Genomic DNA, 23,548 nt, shown 5'->3' on the forward strand with positions numbered 1-23,548 from the left:
ATAGGGAGTACATTGGGAGCTTTAATAGATATGCATGTTCACAGACTAATTTGATATTGTTATTTGGTTTAAAACTGCAGTTATGTTTCATTTGTTCATGTATATATTTTCTAAAAGTCTTATAGGTCTCTGTCTTAAAGTGCTTCTAGTGATATTTCTGCTTATATCAATATTTTCTTTGTGTTCTGGTTGAAAATTTTAAAGATTGTACTTCCAATTAGTTTTGTTCACTATAAAAACAAATGTTGAGTAGATGGCTGTTTTTTCCATTTCTGAGTATTCTACAGTATTCATTGTATGTTTATGAACTCTTATATTTTACTTATTCTTTGGCAATTATCAGGATGGATTTATTTCTTCAGAAAATGTTGCATCAGCTTACGTAGTTGGTAAAGGAACACTATTCTAAATTACTAATATTTTGTTTTTATAGGCTGTTTGCTGTTTTGTGGATTTTGTGCTTGTCAGGAATCCTGAAGGTAAGTTGTTTTTAAAATAGTAACTTGAAATATAATTCTGGCCATGTCAGTATAAATAATCTCAAAAAGCTGTTAGAGGTACTCTTATGATAGGACACTTAGTTATAATTATCTGGAACATTTGTATACAGAATGATTAAAAAATTATCTTAAAAAAAATCAAGGTCTTATGTTAATATTATCGATTAAAAGGAAGATGAACATATGACTTAAATTACAGAGAAAGAGGCCCTCACTTGGAACTGCTAACCTCCCAGTGGCACATATAATTCTGAAAAAGAAATATTTTTTTTAAAATAATTTATATTTGGAATGTTACTGTTCGAAGTTGTGGGTAATTTAATAGAAAGGAGGATATCCATTGATTCATCCATTCATCCTTTCATCCAACAAAAATGAGGATGGACCTGCCTTGCCTTTTTCTAATTTTAACATTTGCATTCCAAGTTGTAAAGCATTAAATATGTATATAGCATATATAACTCAAGAGCAAGTAACTTAAGTATGCTTAATACAGTTCTTAAATATAAACTGATTAATTTCTTGCCTATAGTTATTTTTCTATAATCAAACAATGGAGTTGATCTTGGCTGCTGTGGGAGCCCTGCTTTTCTGTGGATTCATCATCTATGACACACACTCATTGATGCATAAGCTGTCACCTGAAGAGTATGTATTAGCTGCCATCAGCCTCTACTTGGATGTCATCAACCTATTCCTGCACCTGTTGCGCTTTTTGGAAGCAGTTAATAAAAAGTGATTGAAAGCAGTATATGGAAACTGATTGATTAAGTAATAAAGTTTGAGATATAATTATTAAATACTTTTGTGACTTTCTTCGTATGGTATGTACTTCTGAGCTATTATATAGTATACTAGTAATATCTGTATTACTATTGTATAAAAGTGATTATAATAATAATTCTGATTATATGTAATATATATTATATTAAATATGTGATATAATTAACTAGATTATATACTAATAATATAAATCTTACTATTCTTTATGGTATCTCATTTCTAAATCCTTGATTTAAAATCTCAGGAGATATCAAAATTCTGTTTTTCAGTTTTTTCAATCCTAAATTTGCCATGTGTAGATTGTTCATCTGCAGTTCAAAAATAATTTCATGAGTAGATTAGACGGTCAGTTTAATCTGTGACTAGTGATTTTATCTAAATTTTTCCTTTAAAGTACTTGTGTCCTTATCATTATAAAGTATAAATTTCCTTCTACTAGAAGATTTTGATCTTATTTATTATTTAGAAAGGAAAAAGTGTAAAAGGTAAATTCCATCGAATTATTCAGCATTATAATAAAATGTTAATGACATTTCATTATACAATGATGAATTAAAAATGAGATGTCTTCTTGAAAGTCAGGTATTTTGACATAAAACATGACATTATTAGTTTTTTTTAAGTACAGGTTCCATATAAAAATTATAGCAGTGGCCAAGCAAACTTTTGCAAATGCCTTCACTGTATTAGTTTGCTAGGGTGCCATAACAAAGTACCACAGACTGGGTGGCTTAAACAGAAATTTATTTCCTCACAGTTCTGGAGGCTAGAAGTCTGAGATCATAGTATGGTTTCTTCTGAGATCACTCTCTTGGCTGGTAGATGGTCATCTTCTCCCCGTTTTTACATGGTTTTCTCTCTGTACTTGTCCCGTGTCCAAATTTCCTCTTCTTACAAGGACACAAGTCATATTGGATTAGGGCCTACCCTAATGACCTCATTTTACCCTAATTACCTCTGTAAACACCCTGTCTCCAAATATGGTCACATTCTGAGATACTAGGGCTTAGGACCTTGTAATAGTCTGAATGTTTGTTGTCTCCCATCCCCATTCCCAATTCACATGTTGAAACTTAATGACCAGTGTGCTAGTATGAGGAGGTGGGGCTTCTGGGTCATGCTTAGGTCATGAGGATGGAGCTTTCATGAATGGGATTAGTGCTCTTACAAAAGTGACCCCACAGAGATCCCTCACCCTTTCTGTCACATGAGGTAACAGTAAAAAGATACAATCTTCAAACGAGGAAAAGGGCCTTTAGACACTGAATCTGCCAGCACCTTGATCTTGGACTTCCTAACCTCCAGAACTGAGAAATAAATTTCTGTTGTTTATAACTACCCAGGCTCTAGTATTTTGTTATGGCAGCCCAAATAGACTAAGACAGACTTCATCATATGAATCTCGGGGGGCACAACTTGGCCCATAACACCCACTAAGCATCATTCCCTAGCTATTAAGTTGAAATAAATTAATAATATAGATTTAGCCTTTGGTGAGTTTTAGATGTAAAATTGACTCCATCCTTATCAATTAATTGTTGAATACTTAGTTGCATGATGCTCAACTCAAGTTTAACATAGTATAGTGGGTGAGAGCATTTAAATTGGAATCCTTGCTGTGCAACCAACTGATGATGTGACTTTTGGCAAGTTATTTATCCTTTCTTAGGTCTTTTGCCTCATCTTTATAATAGGAATCGTAATACCTACCTTATTGGATTATTATAAGGATTAAATGAGATGGATATGTCATTTAAACTAAGTGCTTAGTTAATGTCAGCTACTATTAATTCTTGTTGGCAGTCCAAAGGCAGAAGGCGCTGAATTGTGACTAAAGATAATAAGCAAAAACAGATGTGACATTTAAAAAATGTAAAACAATGCCATTCTTTTCAGTAAATTAGTTTTTGGTTTGGAAAATAGTTTTTTAATAAAAGTAATGTAGACATGTAATTCATTTATCCTTTTTAAAGGACTTAAATAAAATTTTAAAAATTGTTTTAATTTCTGATATGACAAGTGTTGTAATTTCTAAGATTGTAAAGAGATCACAAGACCAAGAAGTTTGAAAACCACTGATGCAGACTATTATATTTTATCAATGAACCATAATTATTCATACCTTTTCCTGTCGAAGAATTTTATATGGTTCCTTCTTTTTTACTGGCAAAATCAGTGCTGCTCTGTTTGTCCCTGTATGTGTCCTAGTGTGCAGAGATAGGAGTTTGCCTAGATAGGGGAATATACCTAGAAGCAGAATTGCTGGATAAAAGGGTACATACAACTTCAGTTTCTTATAACAAGTAAAGGTGAAAATATGCGGACTCCAGAAATATATTAAGAAGTAGAATTAGCAGGACTCAGAGTGATCGGCAACTCCATATGCAAGGTACAAAGTATAGCCAGAGGTAAGAGGAAAACAGAAAGAGCAGTATCTGAGAATTGTTTTTACGGAATGTAATTTTGGGAAAGAAGCAGTGGGCTCTGTCTGCCTGCGTACATTTTTTTTTTCTGCAGGCCTCCTCACACCAGGGCTTTGATCCACTTGATGCACTTTGGGGAATTAGTGGTGGCAGCAGCCAGCTGTGGGCCTTGGAACTAGCTGGGAATTTTGCTTGTTCATCTTTGTAGAGCTTTGCCTTGAAGTCCTCACCACCTAGAGCCTGGACAACATGGGGTCACCGTCTGAATCCCAGAAGCCTTTGTAGTTCTCGGTGATTATTCAGGTTGGGCGTTCCATGGGAGAGCCCTGACTGCAGAGGCCCTACTGGCTGGTGCTTGTTGTGAAGCATGCCTTTAAGGTGGGGAACCAGTGCACTTCTAGTCAGGTATTCAGTGCTACCCACTGTGCCTCCTGTCCCAGGGGCTTCTTCCAGTTCGGTGAGGGAGCTGAAGCAATGTTCTGTGTGACTTTTAAGCCTGGTCCCTCCATCAGGGGCTAAAGTTTCCTGAAGCCGGTAATTTAGTTTCAGTCATCTTTGTATACCCAACCTAGAGCCTATCACAGAGTGCAAGAAAGACCAAGAAAGAATTCTTGAGACCTCTTTGGTGCAAAATGGTGGTTTTATTGAAGGATGGGGACAGGACCTGTGGGCAGAAAGAGCTGCTGCACCTGGGTCTTGAGGAGTGGTGATTATATACTCTGGAGTTGTGGTTAGTAAGGAAAAGGGAGGTTTCTTTTTTTTTTTTTTTTTAAAGGGAGGTTTCAAAAGAACTTTGATATGCTAAAGAGGATGGACCTCCAAGATACCTGTAAGATACCAGAGGTCTTGCCATTGTCAAGTTAAGGTTCTTTTCCCCTCTAGCAAGGTATTAACATTAAGCCAGGAGATTCCTGGAAGAATATCACACATGTCCCACCCAGGAGTGGGGGGTGGGGGGAGGTTGCAGGGTGTCAGCTTATGCTTTGTCCTCAGCCTGCCTTTCGCCTCCTCATCAGTTTTGACAAATGCGTACATTCATGAGATCATCACCCCAGATAGGAAAATTTAAGGGCTTCAAGTAAAGATTTCAGTTCCGATTCTCCAGGAACACGGGATCTGGGATGATTCCGTCTTAGGAAATCCATGAGTACCGTGTGAACCGTGATGCAGGACCTGAGATGTAAAGGTCAACTCTGAGCTCACTACTTGGCAGGCAGGGTCACCTGGCCAGGATCGCTCTTGGGGTTAGAGCGTCGGAGCTAACCGGCTCACGCACAACGCCCCCCCGCTATTTTCCTCATTGTCCAAATCCCCCTTGGAAACCCATAGGGGAGGAGTCAAGCTCCAAAGTCGCACTGCCATCAAAGGAAGTACGTCAGCGCCAGACTCCAGAAGGCCCCGCCTCTCAAGGCTTTCCGGGGCATCTTGGCTCCCGGCGTGCAGTGCGCCCGCCCGGGACTCCCAGGAGTTTGTGGGAGGGGCTGCCCGGAAGGCGGAAGTGCGGAGGCTTCCGGTCAGCGTGGTTCTGAGTGCGGCGTCTGGGTTTCCCGGTGAGTTCGCTGATTCCCGGTCTAGTGGGGAATGGAACTTGGCGCTCGATCCCGCCGTCCGTAGAGAATCTTGTCTCAAGCCTGGTCGCTCTCTGGGTAAGATTGAGCCCGGCGGAGACGCACACCTGCTTCAGGGACGAGGGTCTCCCGTGGTCTTGGTGGTGGCCCCCGGGCTTCCCTGTGCTCTGTGCGTGGTGGAGCCCTCCTTCTTCGGTAGTCTCGCTCAGGTTAACCTGGGCCCTCAAGATTGTTGTTTACCTCAGCCCTTCTATCCTTGCCCCTCGAAGTTTTGGGTTGTTGTAGACAGGGGAACAGAGTGAGTTGTGATGGGCGTCCAAAAACTGTAACTCCACTAGTTATCCGTTCAACAAAAGCACACTGCATTGGGGCATCCCACGGTGAACAAGGTGTATTTAGTTAGTCCCTGCCTTCGTGGAGCCCACAGTCCACCGGGGATGACAGAAAATAAAGTAAGTAACTTCAGATTCCTATTTAAAAGGAAAGAAAAGGATGATATGGTGAATAAAGGAGGGGAGTCTATAGGGGTGGGGGTCAGAGAAGCCCTCTCTGAGGTACTTAAGCGAAGGAGCAAGCGTTAGGAAGACCATTCCCAGGCATAGGAGCAGCAAATTGGAAAGGTGCTAAAGTGGCCGTAGTTTGGACTTTAAAATTTTTCTTTCTTTTTTTCCAAAATCATGTCTTAATGTTTTATTTAACTGCTTGATTGTGTATAATAAATTGCACATGTTTAAAGTGTGTAATGTAATTTTTGATATTTGTATACAAACATCCATCAGCATAATCAAGATAGTGTCATAAATCACTCCCAAAAGCCTTCCTCCCAACCCTTTATAATACCTGCAATTCCTTCCCATTCCTTCTCACATCCCGTAATGTCCCTAGGTTGTCACTGATTGAACTTTTTTCAGATGTAATTGGTACTTGGGGATGGGATGGAGCTTGGAGCATGAGGTGTGACAGTTGAAGGAGGCAGGGCTAGGTCACAAATAATCTTGTAGATCATGAATATGAGGTGGGATATCATTAAAGAATTCCATGAAAGGATGAAAAGTTCTAAGTTTTTAAAAGCTTACACTACGGGCACCTGGGTGGCTCAGTTGGTTAAGCATCCAACTCTTGATTTCAGCTCAGGTCATGATCTCAGGGTTGTGAGCATGGAGTCTGTTAAGATTCTCTCTCTCTCTCTCTCCCTCTCCCCCCACCCCCTGCTGGCACTCTCAGTCTCTCCCTTAAAAAAAAAAAAATTAAAAGCTCATACTAACTGCCATATGGAGTATTCAGGGCTGAGGCTAAGGGGTGAAGAACAGCAGGAGTGGAAATAGGTAAGTTTAAAATAGCTACATTGAGTTAAGGGGAGGATAATGAGGAAGACAGGTGGCATGTCCTATAGGCTTCGAGGAAATCAAGTGTAAAAACATTTGGGGGGCATGGGTGGCTCGCTCATTTAAGTCAGACTCTTGATCTTAGCTCAGGTCTTGATCTCAGGGTCCTGAGTTCAAGCCCACGTGGAGCCTACTTAAAAAATACAAAGAGAACCCCATGAAAAAACAAAAGCAACCATTTTGTAATTTGAAGTTGTTGCATAAATATGAAGTGGTAATGCTCTTTGCATTTGGGGGGAAATTAAATTTCTGCATCTTGTGTGGAAACTCCAGGAGCTTTCAGAATTGGCCTGACTTATTGTTTGCCAGCGACCATAGGGAGTTTGATTGGGTGCTCTTGTTATTTAATGGCTGTATATGCCATGTTGACCCTCACATAATTTGTCCATTATGCCATCATAAATCATGAACAGAGTGAAGAGTTTTACTTTCCGTTTGTTCATGTTTTGTAGAGATACCTTTGACCTGGTTTTCCAAGGATTTGCCCTTTTTTTTTAATAGTAAATTTTTGCTTTTGTATATGTATTTCTGTTAGCTTTTCAGGTAAAATATGGCTAAAAGCTTACGGAGTAAGTGGAAAAGGAAGATGCGTGCAGAAAAGAGAAAAAAGAATGCCCCGAAGGAACTCAGCAGACTTAAAAGTATTCTTAAAGTAGATAGTGATGTTTTAATGAAAGATGTTCAAGAGATAGCAACCGTGGTGGTACCCAGACATTGTCAGGAGAAAACTCAATGTGTGGTACAAGATGAAAAAGGTGAGTTTATGTGCTTCATTTTAAAAATAATAATTCTATCAGTTTCCTTTTGTGACTCTTTTTTTCCCTCTTTGACTGTCCTCCGATCTTTCCTGCACGTGATTCTATGCTAAGCTATTTTAAAGCCAGTTCACGTGAGTAGGCATGTTTTGGATTATTCAGGGTGTGCCTTTGGTGCTTATACAAGAGCCTGAGTGTCTCAGAAGTGCATAGTACAACAGCAGTAGACAAACGTAGATGCAGCCTCATTGGAAGGATACTCTATTCAGTCAGGGACTAGGCAAGATAGGAGATCTTTCTTCATTTTATCCTTTGCAACATCTAGTTCCCATTCAGAAAATCCTTATATGCCATTACATTATTTTCCTGAAAATTCAGAGTTTCCCTGTGTTCAATTTTGACAGATTCTAGATACCTCTGTCTTAATCATAGTCTGCAGTTGGAGGCTGTGTGTAGTACTAGTTTCAGCACGGGAAGAGGCTCCTTGGGTTTCACATCCTATAACCGTTTGGCAGCAAACTGAAATAAGTGCGCATAATAATCAGGCTCTTAAAATAGAAGTATATTTATGTGGGGTCCAAGGAAGAGAGCAGCGACCCTCAGCCTTCCAATCGGAGAAGTTTTCCCTCTTGGCTGATACTCTCTCAAAGGCCAGTTTCTCCATTTGTGTTCTGAATTCTCTCCATTCTCAAGGGCTGTGCTCATGCATCCTGCTTATCAATCTCTTTTCACACTGGGTCATTCAAATGGCATGGATGTGTTCCGGAATGTCCCTTCTCAAAAAAAGAAAGAAAAATCCTTCCCTTGATCTCACATTTCTCAGTCTGTTGCTTTATTTCAGCTCTCCTTGAAACTTCTTAACACTTGTGTCTCTGTTTCCTCATATGTACACTGCCTCTGCCCATTTGCTCTTTTTTTTTGGTCATTGAGGTAAAAGTCACAACCTAAAATTAATCATTTTAATGTATACAGTTAGTAGTATTTAGTACATTGATGATGTTGTCCGACTATCACCTGTTTCCAAAACATTTTCATCACCTTAAAAGGAAACTGTACACATAAAACAGTCTCTCTCTTCCTTCCCACAGTCTCTGGCAACCAACCACTAATGTGTTTTCTGTATCTATGGATTTACCTATTCTGGATATTTCATATAAATGAAATCATAACATGTGGCCTTTTGTGTCTGACTTCTTTCATCTACCGTAATGTTTTTGAGGTCCATCCATGTTGGAGCATGTATCAGTACTTCCTTCTTAGGGCTGAGTAATACTCCAGTTGATGTACATACCACATTTTGTGTATCCATCCTTTGGTGGATGGCTCTTTGGGTGGCTTCCACCTTCTGGCTGTTGTCAGCAGTGCTGCTGTGGGCATTTGTGTACTTACTCTTGTTTGAACACATGTTTTCAGTTCTTTTGGGTTTGTCCCTTTGAATGCAATTGGCTAGGTCATTTGATAATTCTGTTCACTGGTTTTTATATCAGGCATGCCATTTTACATTCCCACCAGCAGTGAATGAGGGTTCTTCACATCCTCGCCATACTTGTTTGTTTGTTTGTTTGTTTCTCCTTTCTTTTTTTGGGTAATTGCCTCATCCTACAGGGTGTGAAGTAGTGCTTGTGGTTTTGATTTGCATTTCCTTAGTGACTAATGCTGTTGAACATGTTTTCGTATGCTTGTTGGCCATTTGTATATCATCTTTGCAGAAAGATCTTTTCAAGTCCTTTGCCCGTTTTTAAATTGGATTCTTTGTCTTTTTGTTGAGTTCTAGTGGGAGTTCCTTATATATTCTGGATGCTAGATGCCTATTCACTTTTGAGTCTTAGATTTATTCTCTAGTTTTCTCTCCTGCTTTCTGTTTTCTCTTGTTACACTTTCTGATTTTTATAGCTTTGTTATCTATTTGTTATATTGATTTGTTTAGTTTTGCTATGGTATTTTTAATTTCTGAAAGTTCTTTTTTTTCTTCTTTCTTTGTTATAGCCTGAGGTTCTTAATGGATATATCTTCTCTGATCTCATTAAGGGTATTAATTATAGTTTGAGAAATTTCGATCTACTCTATGCATTGTCTATTCTCTTGAGTTCTTCCCCGAGTGCCCACCTTCCATTCCATTATTTTTGTCTTTCTCTTTCATGTTGGAGGCTTTCTCCAGTATCTGGTGATCAGTGGTTGTTTATATTTAAAAGTAAAGCACTAGATGATGAATGGAAGCCTTCCAGGGAGGGGACAAGGTGTGGGGGAGGGCTTATCAGCTGTTAGACTTGCAGAATGATTGGACTGAACCTAGGTGGTTTTGTTGTGGAGGATCTATATCAGAAACTAGATCTCTTCTCTTCTGTCATCATCCTCAGAGAGGAATTCTCTCATTTCCTGCCCATGTCCATGTCTGGCTACCCTCCTTCTTGGAGTTTTTCAGGAACTCAGTAGGGATGGAACTAAGGGTGAGGGAGTCTCTCCATTTAGTAATCCACCTGTTTTCAATATGGTTGCTCATCTCTGCCCTCAGGTTTGCGTTTCCCCTTATTTCATTTTCTCAATGAGTTTCGTAAGCCACAAACCTAGTAGTTACCTTGATCTCTTTTCCCTTTATCTCCCACCTCTAAACCATTAGCACATCTTTAATACCTCCAAAATACAGCAGGAATCTGTCCATTTTCCTCCTCCTTTCATGTTTGCACTTTAAGATGACCATTATCCCTTGCCTGAACGAAGATAATAGCTTTTTTACTTCTCTCTTCAGCTCTCGCTCCCTTTCGATTCATTTTTGACATATCAACCAGTATAATATTTTTGGAATGTAAGGCAAGTGATGGCATTCCCTTGCTTAAAACATCTCATTGTCTTTCCATGTGCTCATCAGAGCCTACCAGGTCCTACTTAATCTGGTTCTGGTGCTTTTTTAAAAAAATCCACTTAACACAGGCTACAGTTTGCTTTGTTATGCGCCCTTCAATAGAACGTCGTAAGCTCCATGACAGCAAGGAGCACATTTGGACCCTTGTATTCCCAGAACCTAGAACAGTACCTAACAATCATTCAACAACTAGTTATTGAATGGCTGATATATAGCAGGCACTGTTCTAGGCACTGAGGAAACATGATAAATATAGGAGAAATGGCCTCCATCCTGATGGGATTTACATATCAGAGGAGACTAAAAGTAAACCAGATAAATGAATTAATATAATGTCAGGCAGTAGAGATCATGGAAGATTCCGTATACCCTGGTAAGTTCCCAGGGAGGGACATTCCGGGAAACATTCACAGCAGATAAGGTTGGTGATAGATGTACCGCAGCATGGCTGCACTGAACTTCCTGCCAGGTCTTCTGTTGAGTGGAGCTGGATCTCTGGGTGTCACCTGGGTAAGAAAGAGTGGCAGCCCAGTGTGTATCCTTCCTTTCTTTTCTTTCCTCTCTTTCCTTTCCTTCCTTCCCTTCTTTTCTTTCATTTCGTTTTGTTTCATTTTTAAGTAAACTCTACCCCCAATGTGGGGCTCAGACTCATGACCCCAAGATGAAGAATCACATGCTCTACCGACTGAGCCAGCCAGGCGCCCCTATATCCAGGTTTTCTTTTTTTTTTTTCCTTAAAGTTTTTATTTAAGTAATCTGTACACTCAACATGGGGCTTGAACTCAGGATCCTGATGAGTGGCATGCTCCTCAGACTGAGCCAGCCAAGCCCCCCCATCCAGGTTTTTCTTCGTCATCTGCCCATCTCTGTCATCACAAGCTTGTTGCTTACTGCTCCACTTCTTCCAAGTACACTTCTTTGGAAGTGGCCAGCCATTCCTAGTACTTCATTTGCTTCTAAGGCCTGTCCATTAAAAGCGTCGTTGCTCTTAGTAGGCTCAGCTGTCTTATTTAGCTCAAGAAACACTTAATCTGAGAAATGTTCTTCTGACTCACAAATGCTCACAGCCATACACTTACCCTTCATGCAGTGACTCAAACCCATACATCCTAAATGTATATTTCCTGTTTAACTTTTACTATTCCAAAAATGGACACTCATGACAACATTCTTCAGAAAGTTTCTTAGTCACTAAATGACATCTCTAGTTCCTTATAAATACTTTTTATGTCTTTCATGGTTGTAGGAATACATGGGAGCATGTCTGAGTCCATTGAATGTGCTGTGAGGAGTGTTCAGTGTTAGTCAAAGAGCATTCCACAGAGGGCGCCTGGGTGGCTCAGTTGGTTAAGCGACTGCCTTCGGCTCAGGTCATGATCCTGGAGTCCCGGGATCGAGTCCCACATCAGGCTCCCTGCTCAGCAGGGAGTCTGCTTCTCTCTCTGACCCTCCTCCCTTTCATGCTCTCTGTCTCTCATTCTCTCTCTCGCAAATAAATAAAAAATTAAAAAAAAAAAAATTAAAAAAAAAAAAAGCATTCCACAGAAAAAGGGACTTTTTTCTTTTGCAGTTTCAGACCACTTTCAGTTCTCATGTTCTTACTGCATTCACATGCTTTTTCACAAGATCGTTTCTTCATTCTGAGCATGAATAGTTTTCTGTCTTTTATTCAGATGACATGAAAATGGAGACTGAAATTAAGAGAAACAAGAAGAGTCTTCTAGACCAGCATGGACAGTACCCCGTATGGATGAACCAGAGACAGAGGAAAAGGCTGAAGGCAAAGCGAGAAAAAGGGAAGGGGAAAAGCAAAGTAAAGGCAGCAAAGGGTTTAGCCTGGTAGACTCTTAAAAACTTGAAAACTCCTACATGGGACAGGCCTTTGGTTAGAATGTGTACATGGATTTCAACTTCCACCAAACGAAAATTTGGTTTCCAGGTTTCACTTGGCCTTGTTCTTCAATTCAAACCCAACTTAACTCCTCAACTTTGTTTTGGGAGCTTGAATAAAATCTTTGATGAATGAAAGCTACACCGATACTTTAATTGGATGCTTCCCAGTGTGCAGGGATTCTCAGACATTGCAATTCTATCAAGTGTTACTGTGGTTGTAACTGTTGGGTCTTAGTAAAGATAAAAAAAAAAAGATCTACTGACAAATTTGAGGTGATTCAGGTTTAAAGAAAACTTTTATATAATTAAAATAGAATGTCAGTGGATCTTATAAGCACTACTTGTTTGGAGTTTTGATTTTAATTTAGAATAAAAGATATTTTGTCAAGATCTTGAAGAGCTTTTCTTTAATACATCCTTAAGGTTTTCTGGTAGTAGAGAAGACCACCTTCAATTAAGTTGTTAAAAAAAAACTTAAGTTTTTTTGGTAGAGTATTAACATCTACAAATTAGTATGCTCCATCTGTTTAGTAGATAGATCATCCTGGGAACTAGTTTAATGGTCTTCGGTTTTTATATTATGCAGCCTAATATAACACAGCATTCCGCAGAGTATGTTTCTCAGAAGCAGTTTTTCTGAATGCATGGTGAAAAATATATTTCATAGTCACATCAGTTTGGGAAATGCTACATACTTGAAAGATTCACAGAAAGTATTAGTATAGTATTTTAGAGATCTAACAGTAAAGAAAACTATTCAACTTTAACTCTTTCAAACTAGTGTTCTGAAGAATAGAATATACTGTCGGAAATGCTGGTAAATGAGATGATTTTCGTTAAGTCTGTCTTGCTACAGTTTACTAATTTCACTCTTGTTTAAATTTATTTTTAGTTAAGGAATTTAAACTTTGTATTCCCTCTGAAATTTCACGGTAGTCCTTTTAACCATCTTTATATGTTCACTGGAATAACATTTATTGAGTGCCTACTAAGTGCTAGGATCTTTTCCAGGTGCTCGGGACACGAAGAAGGAGACTGAGGAGGTTTTGACCTTGTGAGCATCTACTCAAAAGAGGCTGTTAGCTTCAGAGGAAAACCAAGTTAAAAGTGAAGTGGTTGGGGGTGGGAGGGATGGGGTGGCTGGGTGATAGACACTGGGGAGGGCATGCACTATGGTGAACGCTGTGAGTTGTGTAAGACTGTTGAATCACACACCTGTACCTCTGAAACAAATAATACATTATATGTTAAAAAAAGAAGAAGATAGCAGGAAGGGAAAAATGAAGGGGTGGATATCGGAGGGGGAGACGAACCCATGAGAGACAATGGACTCTGAGAAACAAACTGAGGGTTCTAGAGGGGAGGGGGGTGGGGGGATGGGTTAGCCTGGTGATGGGTATTAAAGAGGGCACGTTCTGCATGGAGCACTGGGTGTTATACGCAAACAATCATGGAACGCTACATCAAAAACTAATGATGTATGGTGATTAACATAACATAATAAAATTTAAAAAAAAAGTGAAATCTATTAGAGTAAAGTCACTTGGTCATCAAGACACAGATTTATGCCAGGCATGCGCTAGGCTGTGACACCATATAGAGAGAAATAGGAGGATGTGACCTAAGTCTTCGAGGAGATTTGAATCTATAAAATTTAATGCCAGTAAAACCTTAAAATTATTTTATATAATACTTTTCTCAATTTACTCAGTGATGAGTTCACCAAAAGGTTGGTGGATGATTTTTAAATACTTAAAATAGATTTTCTCAAAAGAAGCTAATAGAAAATGGTTGGAAAAAATAAATGTTATCCATGGCCTTTTTTGCCTTTTGGTATAGTTATGAACAAAAAATATTTTGTGAGGAAAAAGTAAATACATGCGTATCATGAAATAAAAAAGTTGCTAACATTATAGCCACTGGCAATATCAGCCTAAATATACTAGCTAAGTTATTTACTTGTTATGCCATCATAGGAATTGGCTGCATTAATGATGTTACACACTTGATGTTTACTTAAAATTTAGCAGTGTTGTCTGGTATTTTGTGGCTGCGTTTGCTTTAAGTTGAGATCAGAGGCCAGTGCCAGGGATATGTTCATGTGTTCTGTGGCTGATAACTTCTAATTTGACTCCAGTGGTAGCTTTGAGCTCTCATCCAGGGCCTCTTGATGTGAGGACGTTCACTGAAGTTTGTCTAGTGACGAAATGTGTCTATTCAGGATTTCACCTAAAATAACAAAACCACTGCTAAAAAAGTTATTTGGGAAACATGCTCAGATGTCCTATGGCCTCTCAAAAGGTGGCTCTGAAAGAGAAGTTGTCTTGCACGAGGGTGTGACTGGGGCCTCTAAAGCACCCTGAACTGTACGGCCAGCAAGATTCTTCCCACCTCCAAAGCTTGGCAGGAAATTGGGACTGACATTCCAAAATGAGTGAAGGGGTACAATCACTTCTTTGTTGCTTTATTCTTAAAAATCATACATTAAGTATACCGAAGTCCTTTCATCTTTTACATGATTAGCTTAGCTTTTTAAAATTTGTCAGTTATTTGGCTCATCTGTTCCAGAGAATTGCTGTAAAACCACCAGAGGGAGCTCAAGCTAAGCACCAAATAATTTTTGGAATTAAGAGTGGGCTAACTCACAGTAGGAATTGAATACAACATTTCATTTTTGTTTTTTTAGAAATTAAATGTAAAATTAGGGGACTCAAAATGGTTTTCACTTATTTGTTATCTGTTAAATAGGCCTTGGTCTGTATTATTTAATCCTAAACTCCCCAGTCAAAGTGTTAACTCACTTAATCCTCCCAGCAATACATTCTATGTTGGGTTCAATCCATTTTGCAGGCTCAGGATTTATAGACCTTTTCTCAAATTTCAGCCTAACCCACCCTGGGGCTCCCTGGGTACTCCTGTAGAATGGGCTGACCGAATTCTAAAGGTGTGGCCCGAGTCAGTGGTGCCAGAGCCCCCAGTCACAGTTATGTGAGCTTTAGTCGAAGCTCTAGGTAGAGTTAAGTAGTGGCTTTGAGCACCTCTTTTTTTTTTTTCCCCTAGTGTCACACTGATGTAGATATGATTGTTCCTCCCCAGTTCACATGCTGCCTAGAATAAAAATGCAGTGGAACATATTTGCTCATTAGGAAATGTGGGTATTTTCAAAATTTCTATTTCTATATCTGGGATACGATTTTTGGGAGTTGGAGAATTCAAAATAACTGGCTATAAATGCCTTGGTTTAAATACCTGAAATGGATTGTTTGTGACTGTGAGGGTTTGGGGTGTATAGTTTAGATCAGGGAAGCGGTGGCCACGACATAAGTGGGAGGAATCCAAAGAGATGTCAAGGAATTCGCAAATTTATAAATACTGCAATCGAGAAGCAGATGCTGGGCTGTTGATGTAGCTTGCTAGCTAACTTCCGATGCCACCTGGCAGAGTGATTGAAATTTGTGCTAGCCACAAGATAGGATCCTTTTTCCCTGAAATGCCACTTCAGCAGACACATAACTAATCTTACAAGGGACTGTTGGGTGGGGAGGGGTGTGCGTGGGGAGCTGTTAAGGACTCATGCCAGGTCAAAGGCCACTGCTGTTCCTGGGGCCCCGTGAGGCAGCAGGAGAGCCAGGGCCAGATTTGTGTCTACTTAAAAAAACCCTAAATTTCACGTAGTTGAATGCCAATGGTCATCACCTATTTTAGAGCAGGAGAAAAATACGTGATGTCAAATTAGACTCATTTGGCAGAATAATAGTAATGATAACAACCAACATTTAGGGAATGTGTTAAACGCTTTACCTATATTATTTAATTTAATCCTTAAAACGATGCTGTGGGATCAATACTCTTACCCCAATTTTCAGAAGAGGAAACAGCTTTGAAGAGGTAAGTATACCTGCCCAAAGTTATGCACCTATTAAGATGGGAGCAAGGCTGCCCTAGACTGTGGAATGAATGCCCCTGATGGGAGGCTTCAGAGAGACAGACTTTGATTCAATCTAAGGAAGAACCTTCTAACCGAAATTGAAAATGGAACAGGCAAACTTCAGGGCACTAGCCTGTCAAACTAATGGGGGATAGTCACTTGGTTGGAACGTAGCAGAATGGATTCAAACGTGGTACTTGGAAATCGGGTTGAAAGCTGTGGAAGTCCTTTTAGCTAAGAAATGCCTTGCAGGAAGTTGTCATGTCTGAGATGTGTTGCGCTTATTTCACTCTATAGTCTATTGGTGCTCCACGATTACAGACTTAACTTAGTTATCTTTTTGGTGGGAATGACAAAATCTGAAATCTTAAATTTGTTAATGTTGTTAAGTCTGGTATTTATTCCTCTAAGTTACACTTTAAAGTATGGAAAAACTTTTATAAACATCTGCTTTAAACAATGAATGGGGTAAAGTTCTTCACATTTCGATTTCAAGAATGGCATAGTTTTATAATACATTGTCTATAATATACAGAATGTATCTAATTTCCTAAAGCGATGACTTGTCTTGGCATTATGCTATCTTATGCAACACTTTCTCACTCTCACGTTGTGTCTTTATAGTTTTCAATATCGGCAAAACCTTTAAATAGTCTTAGTTGGGTGTTGTGTATCATTGTACGGTAACTGCTAGTACATATGGTATTTCTGATCCGTGTAATAAAGTACATTTGTCATGTATCTTGTGATCTGCATACCTTTCAGCTGTTACTTCATAAATCTGTTCCATCGGAGAACTGCTTTGTACAGCAATGGTTGAAGCTGCTTTTAATAAACTAATATTTTGTGTCTTTTATATGTAGTCAACAGGGAGTATTATAGACTTGTGCCTCTGTGGAGAAACATTCCACCAAACTTCTTTTCTCTTGACAATAATGGAAAAAAATAGCTTGGGAAAAGCACAGATGTTTAAGAACATATGTTGTTTGCTCCTAAGAGCCCGCTGAAGATCTCTAGTATTGCTCCAAGGTTTTTTTGTTTGTTTGTTTGTTTTGTATTTTAATGCTCTAGAGAAGAAATGGTTTGAGATATGTGATGGCGGGGTGGGGGGCAGAGTTACAAATTTAAGCGAGAGACCAATGTTGGGTGCTATTTGTCAAAATTCTAAAATGCCTCACCTTACGTGAAGAGGCGCTATTCTTGAGCAGAGCTGTAGGCAGTTGGCCAAAGATTGGTCATTCCCACATGCTTCCTTCCCTACTCAGCCAGAAGCATTCTGCCCTAGTTTTAGTCTTTGTTCTGTCCCAAAAGCAGAGGTATTTAATAATTCAGGTAACCCCTTGAGTAATTGGATAGGAGCTATTGTCTTTCTTTAGCTGTAGAAATTTGCTCCATGAGTCAGCTCTCCGCAAACTAGGCAGTTGGTTATCAGTAACTTTAGGAAAATATTCTTGGAAAATGCTAAAGAAAAGGAAGCTATATGCCTTAGGTGAAGTTGGTAGGGACATCCTGCATAAGCCTATGAATCTTTAAGAAGAGTTGCCATAAAGAGAATGGGAACCAGCTGTTCCAAATCTCCACTGACGCAACGGGTTTTAACTGTAGCAGAAGGGATTTGGGTTAAATGTAAAGAAGAACTTCCTGAATGTGAGTGTTATTTAAAGCCAAGTATGGATCGAAAAGAGGCTGTTGAATTGTCTCTGGAGGAGAGAGAGCATGCTAGAGAAAGAAATGGAAGGGGGCCGAAGAGCAGGAGATCCCCTTCTTAATCAAGATGGTTTAAATGTAATTCTGCCCAATAGGTATGAGGGCTTTATTCTCTTTTCTCACGCTCACATCTCAGGTTATGAGGCTGAGAAGGTCAGACCTGAAGAATAGACAGACTTCAGACAGAACTAAAATGCCAGAGAACCCCCAGATCTGGATGTCCTTTTGGTATAATTCTTAACTGGAAGGAAATGCTAAGGTGTGACCAATGGATGAGGAAGTGGACTCATGGTTAATTTTCCACCCTTATCATTAAAGATCAGTGTACACACTGAGTTCACAGTGTGCCCGGGGGGGAATTTGACACTGAGCGATTTCTGGAAAAACAAGTGGTTGGTAGGCTGAGACTGCTGGGCTTGGGATGGGTTGGGAGGCCTGGGGAGCAGTTACGGCTACCATGTCACTGTGCCAGCAGAATATTTTTACCAGGAAGTCTCCAGCAAGACCAGAGTTTCAGATCTCACTTGGCACTTTGAATTCCAGAGAATGGAGACTTAAGGTCAGGGAAAATTGACCTTTCTTCTTCCCTGCTGGCTGTCACCTGCCCCTCCCCCCACTTGACACTCCCTTGGCACCTCCCTTTTCTTTGCATATCTTCGCTTTCAGTCTTTCTCCTTCAGTCTGTTTTTCTTGCAAATTATTTTTTTAATTGTTTTATTTAACAGAAGTTTAAAGCTGTAAGTCAAACATTTTTTATTTACCTCTTAGGGGGAAAAATTCTACTAAGTTTAGTTTTAAGTGTTTCTTGTTTATAAATGATGCCAGGTGTTTTTCTCTGTGACCCAGTGACCATAGTAGAAATAGATTTCCTGCTTCTGTGCTGTTTTTCTCCATCACTTTGTCTTTCTCTCTTCCTCTGTCCCCCCCCCCTGCCTTTTTTCCCCCCTATTTCTCCACTGTAATCTTCCGTGTGGATATTATTTAATTTCCTCCTCAGGCTCAAATCACCACCCTTCTTGCCTCCTCTGTCTCCCTCTCTGCTTGGTTCCTCCCCTTTCCTCTCAGTTTTCCTACTCCTTATGGTTCTTTTCCTCTTCCTTTTCACCTTCCTCTCCTCACCTTAACTGGATGCGGGACTAGAAAATATGCTTTACAAAAGGGGCAGGCAAATGGGCTGGCCATTTGTTTTTATAAATAAAGTTTTAGTGGAACATAGCTACTCACTCGTTCATATATTGTCTATGATTACATTTGTGCTACAGAGGCCGAGTTGAGTAGTCATGAATGATGCCCTCTTCTGGTCTGCAAAGCCTAAAATATTTACTATCCAGCCTTTCAAGAAGTTTGCTGAATCTTGCTTTAAAATATTTTTGTGTTAAAATATTTTTGTATTTTTGTTCTTTATTTGGAAATTCAGGTGATTTGGATCAGTTTTAGATCTCCCGTCCCTACTTAATGAAATTAAGTCGCCTTTTATAATTGCACGTTCCCCTAAATTTCTTACTTGAAGGTATCCAAAAGAAATAAAGAAAACCTCATCCTGACTATCAAACAAGGTGGGTAACACTAAAGGGTTGTTGTTTGTGGTGTGTTAGTGTTGAGATGTGTTTCCTACCTTCCACCTCTGACTGGACTCTTTTTAGTCTTCGGGGAAAAAAAATTCCATTGTAAATATTAAAAAAAAAATCTAACAGCTAACTTTTCTTTTATGTCTACGAACTGTTTTTGGAAATGTTAGATGCTAGAGAAAAGACTCTGTTTTAATTTAACATGGCACCTAGATTACTGGCACGTAGAAAAGCATTCCAATTTAGTTTGATTTGGTGGGTGGTCTCGTTGAGAATTTTGTTCACAAATACACTTACAGGTTGGTTTCATTGATGTGAAATTAATTCAGATTAAAATAGCCATAGGATTTAAGGTTGAAAAATGTTTTATTTATTATTTTATTTATTTATTTATTTATTTATTTATTTATTTATTTATTTAATTTATTTTAACCCCGTGCTTTTCAACAGATGAGGAAAACTGAGATCCTGAATTTCCCAAGATACTAGGAGTTCACCACAGAGTCCAGGAGCCCAAGTCTTTATTCTCAGACCAGGCTTTTTCTAAACCATAATGCAGTGACACCTAGTGTGCAAGTGTAACATTCTGACTAATGTCAAGATTAATTCTGTTCCTTTCCTTTCTCTAAAGAGAGGGGCCGCTCAAATAAATAAATACATACATACATACATAAATAAGGCACGACTGACTGGGTGGCTCAGTCGTTAAGCGTCTGCTTTCGGTTCTGGTCATGATCCCAGAGTTCTAGGATCGAGCTCCACTTTGGGCTCCCTCCTCAGCAGGGAGTCTGCTTCTCCCTCCCCCTCTGTCTGCCACTCCCCCTGCTTTTGTTGTCTCTCTGTCTGACAAATAAATAAAAAAATAAAGAGAGGGGCCGCTAAATGAAGTGAGGGTGTGTGACTGGTGGTCTTTTCTGCAGGTCTACTTCAGCTGTGGTTGAGAACCAAGCCTTTCCCATTGGTGGCCGTGTCTCTTTGCTCACACGTGGTGCCACATCTTTTAGTTGAAACAGAACAACAACAAACCATCCTCTTCCCCGGTGCCCCCCAGAAAAGGCTGTATCTTTTTTTTTGGTCTTTACTCTTGTAATTCAACCTGTGTGGTTGTCAATTTTATTTTCTTTTTATGACTTTTATTATTTTGTATAACTTCTATGGTTTATTATAATTTTTATTGATTTTTTCATATACATGAAAATAACATGTATCTGTTGTAGAAAACTAGAAAACCAAGGAAAGTCTCAATGAAATACAATCATTCGTAATCCAAACACCCAGAGAATATATGTATGTGTGTATATTTTCATAATTGTCCTAACCCTGTATAATTTTATATTCTGCTTTCTTAACTTCATATCAGGAGGACTTTTCCCATGTCACTGAAAATTCTTGAAAAGTGTTGTTTGAGAAGTTCCCTTAGGGGCGCCTGGGTGGCTCTGTTGTTAAGCGTCTGCCTTGGGCTCAGGTCATGATCCCAGGGTCCTGGGATTGAGCCTGCATCAGGCTCCCTGCTCTGTGGGGAGCCTGCTTCTCCCTCTCCCTCTGCCGCTCCCCCTGCTTGTGTTCCCTCTCTCTCTGTCAAATAAATAAAAACTAAAAATAATCTTTAAAAAAAAGAAAGAAAAGTTCCCTTATATTCTATCTTGTGGGTAAACTGTAAATTTTCTTGTTTGCCTATTTTTGGGTACTTAAAGTTTTTCAGAAAAAATTTTTTTTCGATAAAAATATTTCCCAGTAATATTAATGGTCTTACTAATCCTTATCTGATTATATTCTTGTAGGAGAGTTCTAGAAGAAAACAAACTTTTCTTTTTCTTTTCTTTTCTTTTTTTTTTTTGAGGATGAATTTTCTTAATAAGACTCCCAATCCACATTGCCAAACTACTTTCCCAAAAGGCTGAAACAATGAATAATTCTTCCAGGAGTGTGTGTCCACCTGTCTGAGACACATGTGAAGAGCCTTAAATTAAGCCTTTTAAAACATTCCTTTCAATACGTCACTCTCCAGCTAGGAAATTTCCCGTGGCTGCAAGGTCAAATCTAAACTCCTTAGTGAAACTCTTCCATTTCTTCACTTGCAACTGATTTCTCAACCACTGTGATCTGGCATGCGCCCCCATCTGTCTGCCTGGAGGCATCAAAGAAACAGCCCTGGACTGGACAACGTGTCAGGAAATTAGGGTTCAGACCCCAGCCCTGCCCCTTCATAGTATGTGACCTTGGACAAGTAACTTAATTTCTCCGTGCCCTTTTCCTCAGCTTTAAAATGGATATAATTAAAACTGACCTTGATTTGTGGGGCTTCTATGAGATAATATACGCAAGAAATGTTTTTAATCTGTAAATGTTAGGGGGCATATTGTTATCGAGACTACTCTTGGGGGTAAGGTGGGAGTCATTAGTGCTGTTCGCCAAATATTTCTGATTTCATTTAGGCTTATGGTAGAATTTCACTCTCCCCCGCCCCCCCCACTTAATTTAGATGTGGCCACGTGACTGACTTTGGCCAACACAATAGGAATGGAAGTGACAAGTGCACATACAGACAAAACCTCGTAAGGGCTAGCCCTTAGACTGCAGCCCTCCCATTCTCTCTCCCATGGCAAAGGGCAATTCTGGAGGTGGTCACTCTGTGAGCCCGGCTCCTGGACAGAGAATATCAGCGTGGAGAGGAATCCCCAGTCAACCAGTGATGGATGTGTATCTTGAGCAAGAGTTAAGACTTGGCTTCTCTAAAATATTTTGTCTTGGTGCCATTAATTCTCTTGGTGTTTTCCTCCATCTCTAACCTATCCTCAGTCTCCAAAGCATTCTCTTCCTTCATTTTCCACTTAAATGTGGATATAAGATGAGCTGCTGACCTCATCATCTCCTTTTGGTATACGCTTACCCCGGCCAACTTTATTTATGTTCACAGCTTTCAATATTATGTCTCTTTTAACACTGCATGCTTGAAAGAGTTTTCCAGTTTGAGAATCACTGGTCTACTCTTCCATTTTTACGTCTTGAGGGCTGGGACTCTAGACTGGAACCAGATGACCAGCTGGCTCTTCCACTTACCCACCTGGGAGAGACTTAACCTCTCTGTGCCTCTCTTTCTGCATTTATCACGTGGGGATAATTATAGTTCCTACCTCCTAGGAGGTTGTGTGGATTAAATAAAATACAGGTAAAACACTTCCAGTGCTTAACTAGTACACAGTTTACTGTTCATGCGGTGGCTCTTTTGTTGTTGTATCTTATCTCCCTCCTTCACTCCTCAAGTGCTCTCTCTGGTTTCTGGTAAGATGTCCTTAGAAGTAGAAGCCCTATAACAAATATCTGTTGTAGGTCTAACATCACATTGATGTCTAACATCCAGAGTGGAAAATTAGTACCCTTGCCCTAAAGATACTTTGCTCAGTGTTTGCTTGTTTTTTTAGTTGAATTGTTGCCTTTAGGTGAGTCACTTCTCTAAGTTTTTTTTTTTTCTAAGATTTTATTTATTTATTAGAGAGAGAGGAAAAGCAAGTGAGAGAGCATGCAGAGGGGGGAAGGTGCAGAGGGAGAGGGAGAGGGAGAGAATCCCAAGCAGACTCCCCACTGAGCGGGGAGCCCAGTACAGGGCTCGGTCTCACGACCGTGAGATCAGGACCTGAGCTGAAACCAAGAGAGGGACACTTAACGGACTGAGCCAGCCAGGTGCCCCCAGGCACTTCTAAGTTCTTACAGTAATCCTTACTCCATACTGTTTTCTACACAGCTAATTGACTGACCCTGGGAGGAAGTCGACCTGCAGCAAACCTGCTCTGCTAATCCTCACTAATCTTCCCCTTGAATCTTCCAGCCCTATCACCGTCAGTGCACCTTGGTTTCCACTGGCTTTTCTCCTGACTATGTATTTAACATTTTTTTAAAATTTACATTTAAATTTAAATTTTTATTTTTTTTAATAAAATTTTTTTAATAAAAAATAAAATTTTTATTTATTTATTTGGGAGAGGGGAAGAGCGAGCGAGAGCGAGAGCAAGAGCACGAGCAGGGTGAGGGGCCGAGGGAGAAGCAGACTCCCTCTGAACAGGGAGCCTGATGTGGGGCTCGATCCCTGGTCCCTGGGATGATGACCTGAGCCGACTGAGTCACCCAGGCGCCCCCCAAAACATTTTTTTCTATTATGGTAAAATATACATAGCATACAG

General features: G+C 39.7%; 2 protein-coding genes across 5 annotated transcripts in view; both read left to right on the forward strand.

The window, feature by feature from the left end:
- Positions 1-3,287, forward strand: part of TMBIM4 (transmembrane BAX inhibitor motif containing 4) — a 31,644-nt gene extending 28,357 nt beyond the window's left edge. The window contains exons 6-7 of the mRNA XM_045873027.3: positions 434-479; positions 1,033-3,287. Of these exons, the coding sequence (XP_045728983.1) occupies positions 434-479; positions 1,033-1,239 (253 nt within the window). The 3' untranslated portion in view covers positions 1,240-3,287. The remainder of the gene's footprint in view (positions 1-433; positions 480-1,032) is intronic.
- Positions 3,288-5,115: 1,828 nt separating this feature from the next.
- On the forward strand, positions 5,116-12,302 carry LLPH (LLP homolog, long-term synaptic facilitation factor). Of its 4 annotated transcripts, none has more exons than XM_045873030.3 (3): positions 5,116-5,256; positions 7,195-7,414; positions 11,948-12,302. In XM_045873030.3, exons 2-3 carry the CDS (start codon positions 7,210-7,212, stop codon positions 12,115-12,117), a joined length of 375 nt encoding a protein of 124 aa, XP_045728986.1. In that variant the 5' UTR covers positions 5,116-5,256; positions 7,195-7,209; the 3' UTR covers positions 12,118-12,302. The 4 variants fall into 4 exon arrangements, with proteins under 4 accessions (XP_045728986.1, XP_045728985.1, XP_054362920.1 ...); XM_045873029.3 differs by having other exon boundaries at positions 5,196-5,352; XM_054506945.2 differs by lacking the exon at positions 5,116-5,256 and adding an exon at positions 5,372-5,726.
- Positions 12,303-23,548: the final 11,246 nt, after the last annotated feature.

This window comes from Mirounga angustirostris, unplaced genomic scaffold, assembly GCF_029215605.1.
Source record: "Mirounga angustirostris isolate CCGP_5_RB_7025 unplaced genomic scaffold, mMirAng1.0.hap1 SCAF_5, whole genome shotgun sequence".
In the NCBI taxonomy this organism is placed as follows: Eukaryota; Metazoa; Chordata; class Mammalia; order Carnivora; family Phocidae; genus Mirounga; species Mirounga angustirostris.